The sequence below is a fragment of the Zingiber officinale genome, chromosome 5A (genome assembly GCF_018446385.1).
Source record: "Zingiber officinale cultivar Zhangliang chromosome 5A, Zo_v1.1, whole genome shotgun sequence".
NCBI lineage: Eukaryota > Viridiplantae > Streptophyta > Magnoliopsida > Zingiberales > Zingiberaceae > Zingiber > Zingiber officinale.
The window spans coordinates 91,454,293-91,461,505 of NC_055994.1; the positions used below are offsets into that span (position 1 = coordinate 91,454,293).

At 46.5% G+C, this 7,213-nt stretch overlaps 2 protein-coding genes across 4 annotated transcripts; one reads left to right on the forward strand and one right to left on the reverse strand.

The window, feature by feature from the left end:
* Positions 1-229: 229 nt before the first annotated feature.
* Positions 230-1,151, forward strand: LOC121983012 (short-chain dehydrogenase ptmH-like). Its single transcript, XM_042536000.1, has one exon. The coding sequence runs from the start codon at positions 245-247 to the stop codon at positions 1,085-1,087; it is 843 nt and encodes a 280-aa protein (XP_042391934.1). The 5' UTR covers positions 230-244; the 3' UTR covers positions 1,088-1,151.
* A 749-nt stretch (positions 1,152-1,900) lies between these two features.
* Positions 1,901-5,419, reverse strand: LOC121980963 (probable xyloglucan glycosyltransferase 9). 3 transcript variants are annotated; one of them, XR_006111687.1, is made up of 6 exons: positions 4,183-5,418; positions 3,780-4,088; positions 3,409-3,699; positions 3,199-3,312; positions 2,354-3,066; positions 1,901-2,261 (listed from the first exon to the last, which is right to left on the reverse strand). XR_006111687.1 is itself a non-coding variant. In XM_042533254.1 (6 exons), the coding sequence occupies exons 2-6, from the start codon at positions 4,948-4,950 to the stop codon at positions 2,452-2,454; spliced, it is 2,097 nt and encodes a 698-aa protein (XP_042389188.1). In that variant the 5' UTR covers positions 4,951-4,987; positions 5,116-5,419; the 3' UTR covers positions 1,901-2,451. The 3 variants fall into 3 exon arrangements, 2 of the variants coding, with proteins under 2 accessions (XP_042389188.1, XP_042389187.1); XM_042533254.1 differs by having other exon boundaries at positions 1,901-3,066; positions 4,183-4,987; positions 5,116-5,419; XM_042533253.1 differs by having other exon boundaries at positions 1,901-3,066.
* Positions 5,420-7,213: the final 1,794 nt, after the last annotated feature.

Below are 7,213 nucleotides of genomic sequence, written 5' to 3' on the forward strand. Positions count from 1 at the left end.
TAACTTTGTTAGTAGAAATTAATTAAATATGATAGGTATAGATTTATCCAAATTGATGCCGCCAGCAGCTGCATTCTCCAACACTAAAATAGAGAGCATATCCATTGCTGATGCTCTTATAATTGATTACTAAATCCATTAGCCGGCGGAGTTAATAACACAATTTTTCTATCTCTTATCTTATACAGATTGCAACGCAATATTCTTGCTTATGAATTCAATTGAATTGAATTGAGAATCGACCATGGATAAAATAGTAGTGCTCGTCACAGGCAGCGGAAAGGGCGGAATTGGATACGAGTATTGCAAGGCTTTCACCGCCCTTGGCTGTCATGTGTTCGCCTCTGACATCCCCAGCCGCCTTCCTGACCTCGCTGGCTTTCCGGTCGGCTCTGTCGAGCCACTCGAGCTCGATGTCTCCTCCGACGCCAGCGTCGCTGCCGCCACGTCCCGCGTCCTCTCCGCCTGCGGACGCGTCGACGTCCTCGTCAACAACGCCGGCATCGGCGCCACAGGGCCGCTGGTGGAGCTCGGCCTCGAGTCGGTCCGGCGCGCGTGGGAGGTGAACGCGCTGGGTCAGCTCCGGTTGGTGCAGGCGGTGGCACCCAGCATGGTGGCGCAGCGGAGCGGGCGAATCGTGAACGTGGGGAGCGTGACTGCGGCCGCCGCCACGCCGTGGGCGGGGGCGTACTGCGCGTCCAAAGCGGCGGTCCACGCGATGACGGACACACTCCGGATGGAGCTCCGCCCCTTCGGGGTGCACGTGATCAAGGTGGTGCCCGGGGCGGTGCGGTCGGGGCTGGGCAGGGCCAACGCGGAGCGTCTAGCGGAGGAGCGCGCGCGGTGGCGGATCTACGCGGGGTTCCAGGAGGCGATCGCGGAGAGGGCCGCCGCGTCGCAGGGGGCGGCCGCCACCGACACGGCCGTGTTCGCGCGGCACGTGGCGGCCCGGGTGCTGCGTCCGCGCCCTCCGATGGAGATCGTCTTCGGCCACATGGCCGGCCTGTTCACCGTGCTCGCTTACTCGCCGCTTTGGCTCCGCGACTGGTACCTCGCCAAACGATTCGGGTTGAACAAGAAAGTGTGAAAGTATTCATGAATTTGTGAAATAAATGAAAAATAAAAATAAATAAATGAAAGATAAATAACTATATTCTTCTTCATCACCAAGATTAATTTTTTCATAAATTTTTACCTAAAAGTCCTCTCCATAATATAACTATGCTTCGCTAATTGAATCTAATCTTAAGTTCTTCTCATCCCTAAAATTTGGCGTTTAAAAAAAAATAGATCAGGGTACAAAAACTACCACAATTAATTAGTTGCACTCTTTTGGCAATCTAATCCACAATAAGAATCAAGGAGATAAGTGCACCAGTTGCATAGCCTGCAAATTAAAATAATCAAAAAAAATTTCTCCCATTGCTACAATGGGAGACGAAGGTCGCAGAGGAGACCGTGAAAATTCTGTTTGAGCTAGTGATGACTTCTTCATGGAAGCACACATCAGCAGCAGCAGCTGGCAAAGTACTGAGACACTAGTACGGATAGTGATGCAAGGATGCATGGACCAGTTGAGACCTGCTACCGAGTGTTCATGCTTTTCCTTCAACGCACACTATGAATTTAGAACGCACAGGAATAGCTGCGTGCTGCCATCTCACACGACTTATAATCACTCTTCTCATATATCAGGTCATTTAACATGTTTACAGACGGGTAAAACAAGATGAGGAAAGGATCAATTACTTGAAAGAGTACTAGTGACTTTCTTTGAGCTTCCGTGTAGGGTCTCTTCCTGGCCCTTCACCAACTACAGAATCAATTTATGGTCGTCTCTGTGCTCTGTGCATGTCATGTGATCAAAGGCACAGAGAAACTAACTGAAACAGGGTGGGTATAACACAGAAGGAATGAGGTAAATAAATATAACAGTCATGCACTCCATGATGCCACCATGTTTACATTCTCTTCATTCGAACTAACAAGATTTAAACCGAGTTTCAATTTCTGAACAATACAATCGTGGCACCATGACATCGCATATAAGAATACAATTAGTATAGTTTTTTCATCGCTGGCAATTGACTAAACTTGATAGACTGTTAATGTAACTCGCCGTTGTCACGGGTTCTCATCGGCGCAAATGCTAGCTCTTCTTCTTCTTCTTCTTCTTCTTCTTCTTCTTCGGGAATTATATTCACGGTAGGAAGCACAACTATATAAGTTTATTCCCTAGCCTTTCTGAGCATCGAATTTTCCTTGCAAAAGAATGGCACATAAAAGAATGAGCCATTCGACAGGTCGACGAACACTGAGACTATCTACGCCTCCACGATGAGGAAGTTTTTACCTGAATCTCTGTAGAAAGTCGTCGCCAGGGCTGCACTCCCTTCTCGACGAGCTAGCTAATATCGGTAATACGAAATTTCTTTGGGTACCTCGGACAGTTCAGTCGATTTGCTCACCGATCAGATCAAGACCCACCAGTAGGAATGAAATCCCCTGGAAGAGAAGGAAGTAGAAATGGATACCATGGGCCGACAGCAAGCTTCGAGCCGAAGCAGTTAAGAGAAGGAAGGCAAGCGCTAGCTCCTTTTGGTAAATCCTGTTATGCTTGTTGGACTTCTTTTTTGGTCCGGGATCAGGATTTGCGATGGTCTCAAGGTCAGGCACAGAGGAGTCTTGAGTTTCCTCAGGCGCCTTTGTCATAGACACGAGATCGTTCTCTGAAGACCGGCCGGACTTTTTGGTGACGACCCACTCATAGGCACTGCCAAGCTGGAAGAGGCCGGAGATCATCGCGTTGAACTTCGTCACCGACATGGTGTTCTCAAAGAGAAGATAAGGGACAATAAAAGGGAAGGATCTCGGAGCCGGTAGGATGTTCAGGACTGACATTGTTGCAGGGACATAGCAGACGACCCATGCTGGGAGTTCGGCTTCGGGAACGAACATTGTTAGGGGGAGGATGATGCAGAACAGAGTGAAGGAATAGAATGGCAATATGAGCTTCCGAAGTAGGAAGAAGAGAAATATCAAGTTGGACTTCTTCCAGAATCCAATCTGCAATTAAAATTAATGCTTAGATGCATTGCAGCATATTAAATTCAATCAGAAAAGAAGCTAGCTAGATTATATTGAAAATATATCCAAAGCAAAAATAACATCCAGTGCTATATTTTTCATGAACGATACCTCCGATCTGATAATGTTGGGCAAGCATAGCCTAAATAATTGCATAGGACCTGAATGCCAACGATGTTGTTGCTTTCTGTAAGCTTCGTATGATTCTGGCAACTCACATTGGCACTGAACAAGGAATTTAAGTAAGGGAAATTAAGTTAAAGATCTTTGAGAGAAATCTGTAAATTTAGGAAATAGCTGCAGAAACACTAAACGTCATACCTCCACATCATTAAGGAAGATAAACTTCCACCCTTTGAGATGAGCCCGAACTGCGATGTCCATGTCCTCGACAGTGGTCCTCTCAAGCCATCCTCCTGCGTCTTCTAATGCCCTGATCCTCCAAACTCCGGCGGTGCCATTAAACCCGAAGAAGTTGATGAATGCCCCGTTTACCTGTTGCTCCACTTCAAAGTGGAAGCACATGTTGATGTTCTGCAACCGCGTGAGCAAATTCTCGTCTTTGTTAACAAAAGACCATCTCGCCTGAACTAATCCCAAATCCTCATTGTCCTGGATTCCCAGTGGAATGAATAAACAAACATTCGTTTCGATAAGCCTAAAGCCGAAGGAATGTAAAATTGGAAACACACCGTGAAATGAGGCACAGTCCGCTTTAGGAAGTCAGGCATGGGTTGGAAGTCGGCGTCGAAAATGGCAACAAACTCATAGTCCTTGACATAGCTACAATTCATGGCTGATTTCAGGTTACCTGCCTTGTAACCCACCCTAAGCTCCCTGTGCAGATACACGATCGGAGCTCCTTTCTGCTGCCAGTTCTCCACTTCCTCCTTGATCAATGCTTGAGTTGTGGGATCATCGGAGTCATCCAAAACCTGAACCATAATGTTGGGCCTCGGCCAGTCTAAATTGCACACTGCAGCTATAGATTGCTGATACACCTGCAAAGTCTCGAGCAAAATGCAACTTTTAGCTTGGGTTGAAACTCTAATGGAACCCAAATTACCAAAATCGAATCTTTTTGCGAAAACTTACTTCTTTTTCATTGCACATTGGTATCTGGACTAGCACCCTGGGGTAGTCCTCGCCCCCGGATTCGACATCGTCGGAGGAGGCTCCGATGGGACGCTTGGGGATAGGCTTGATCCCTTTGAGGCGGATCAAGAAGCAGCCGACGCAGAGGATGAGGCGATCGGCGCTCTGGATGAGGAAGAGGATGACGCAGGCGTCGGCGAGGAATTGGAGCGCTGGAGCGATGTACTCCACCCGGAAGCTGACCCACCCGGTGTAGAGCGACTCCAGGAGCACCCGGACGGCAAAGGAGGTCGGAAGAACCATCCGAGGCATCTGCGAGGCGGCAGCGCTCAAATGCCAGCCTTTGAGGTAGGCGGCGGCCTCGAAGCACAGCAGGAGGATGGACATCCAGAGGAAGATCTTGATGAAGGAGTAGAACCTGGAGCGCAGGAGAGGGCTCTCTTCGGCCGGAGAGGACGAAGCGGCGGTGGCAGCGGCATCGGAGTCCGTCCTCCCGGATGCCACGCGGCGGCGGACGGCGGACGCGAGGCTGACGGCGGCAGAAGCGAGGGAGGTGAGGCACCCCGCGGCGCGGTGCGCTTTGAGGAGGAGGACCCACGTGATCTGTTTCGCGTTCTTCTTCCGCGAAGCACGTCCCCCGCCAGCGTCGTACTCATCGTCGTCGGGGGACGATATCTCGGCTATGGACCAGTTGGGATTCTCCATCTTGACGACCACCGGCGTCCCCCGGTGGGCCTCCTTGTCCCACCACCCAAACGATGGCGCCATTGCCTCGGCCGTCTACCGCAGGCGACCAAGATCGCGCCTTTCCAATATAACCGGCGTCAGGAACGTATTTCCTCCACGTATCCGAAAAATCAGCGCAGGGACACAACAGCGAAGACAATGCGACTTCCTCCGGCGAGACAAAAACAAGAAAGGACCGCTTTTTACCTCAAAATCAGAAAGAGGAAGAAGGCCACCCCAAATGGTGCACTTTCCTCTCAAAGTCACCTCGCAGCTTCTCTCTCCTCCGATCACAGCTCGTAATCTGGCGAACTCGCCGCTTTCCTTCCCTGCAATAAGAAGGGGCCGGGAACGACAGAGCCCACCAGAAGAGGAAAAGTGAAAAGAGGAGAAAACAAGCAATAAATCAATAGAGAGGGTAATAGAATAGGATAAGATCAAATTGGAAGGATTTTTATGGTTTCGTCATGATTACTGAGATAAATTTATCACGATGAGAAGAGAAGGAAAACAACGGGGGAGGAAGAAGAGATGCTTCCAGCTGGAGGAAGGAGATGCAGAAACGACATCGGTGCAATAATACAACATTTTAATAACGAAAAACAAACAAACAAAAAACTATTTTTCTGTTATTGTGCATTTTTTTAAACCAAAAATGCAGACATCATAACGATATTTATCAAAAATTAACTTGTATAATTCTTTGAAAGGGAGAAAAAAAACTTATTTTTAATTTATACTATAAAAACCAATACAAAATGTAGTATATAAAAAATATAGTAGAAAATAAATAAAAAGTCCGATAAACTAAGCACGAGCTCACGATGCATTTTTGTTCTGTTTTTAGCTTGATTGCTTGATCTTCTTCAATAATGGAAAGTTGATGAACACCGACAAGTGTGAATTTGATTCGATCGGTACTAATAAACTTGCCACTGACTGATTGTTAATTAGTTTGCACGCCATTAACTATTTGTGCTAAAGGTGTCTCCTCCCTTTCACATGACAAAATTCAATCCAACGCTGCTGCTGCTGCTGCTGCTTCTTCATGAATGATAATGTTGAATGGTTGAATGTTAATATTTTCACAGATTTTACGTGAGAGAGACAGAGGGGTAGAGGGAGAAGAAAGTGTGTGCGAATTTGAATGGATGCAATTTTGTGGTCCAAATGCATCAATTGCATCCATCAAACAATCAATATGCCCGTTGTTACATGGCTCCGACGCAAAACAGGGTGCTCAATTTTAGATGGATTCATGCCCCTAGTCACTTGGGGAAATTTTGACAATGTCTGTATAGGCAGTGTCCTAACGTGACTTAGAGAGGTTTAGGGGGTCCATCTGGGGTCAGTGATGTAGGATTGAAAGTGTTAGAAGGGAGGGAGTGGATAGTGTTCGTGGTTTTTTCATATTTTCAAAAATCAGTCGCATAAAGAGTAAGTGCAGCGGAAAGAAAAAGAAGGAAAGTAAAACAATGCTAACACGATCAAGTTTTACTTTGTTCAGAGCTTATGATGATTCATACTGCAAGGCCTACACTCATTGAGTGTTTTTCAATAAGCAATTACTAATCAATCGGAAAGATTACAAATACAATATCAATTTAAGTACATATAATTTGAAATGTAAACAATACTGACGACTTAGAAGTGGGTCTTGAGAGTAGTCATCGTCAGAACAACTTTCGGGTATCATAAAGACCTTTTCGGAGCAATGCACAGGAGCAAAAGATGTTTGAAATGAAGTGTTGAAGGTGCTAGTCGAACCCTTCTTTTTATAGCCCACTTTGAGTGTTTGGAACCTCCTCTAAGCGCCCCCACAGGGGGTGACGTGACGTGCTCTCGGTGAAACCAAATCTATGAAATTTCATCCATCTCCAGGCGTCCGGACCATCCCCAAGCGCTTGGACTGTGACGTAGGCCGACCAACCGGAGCGCGCCAGCTCACCGCTTGATGGCGCCTGGTTGATCCGGTCCCAGGCTGTAACACCCACAAAATTATAAGATAAGTATATGGGTGTTATTTGCTTTAGAGCATAAAAGTAAGAAGAATCAAAAGAAAGAGAAATAAGAGAAATAAAAAGAGAGGTGAAGGTTTGAACCTTGGACCTCTCACAAAGGATAGAAAGAAAATTGTATGATAACCACTAGGATAATGAATAACATATGAATGGAAAATGATGGGAATTATAGTTAAAAGTGAGGATATAATTAAGTAAGGGAACCAGAGAAAATCAAGTAGCTTTCTTCCTCTTGTTTACCTCTTGGTTAAGAAAAGGAATAAGCAAAAGACAAGTTGTCTTTT

Excerpts from the sequence above, each read along its gene's own strand:
- LOC121983012 (XM_042536000.1), top strand. The coding sequence starts at position 245 with ATGGATAAAATAGTAGTGCTCGTCACAGGCAGCGGAAAGGGCGGAATT.
- LOC121980963 (XM_042533254.1), bottom strand. The coding sequence starts at position 4,950 with ATGGCGCCATCGTTTGGGTGGTGGGACAAGGAGGCCCACCGGGGGACG. Across the intron at positions 3,700-3,779 it reads GGACTGTGCCTCATTTCACG|GACAATGAGGATTTGGGATT; the intron begins GTGTGTTTCCAA and ends CTGGGAATCCAG. Across the intron at positions 3,067-3,198 it reads CCAACATTATCAGATCGGAG|ATTGGATTCTGGAAGAAGTC; the intron begins GTATCGTTCATG and ends TTTTAATTGCAG.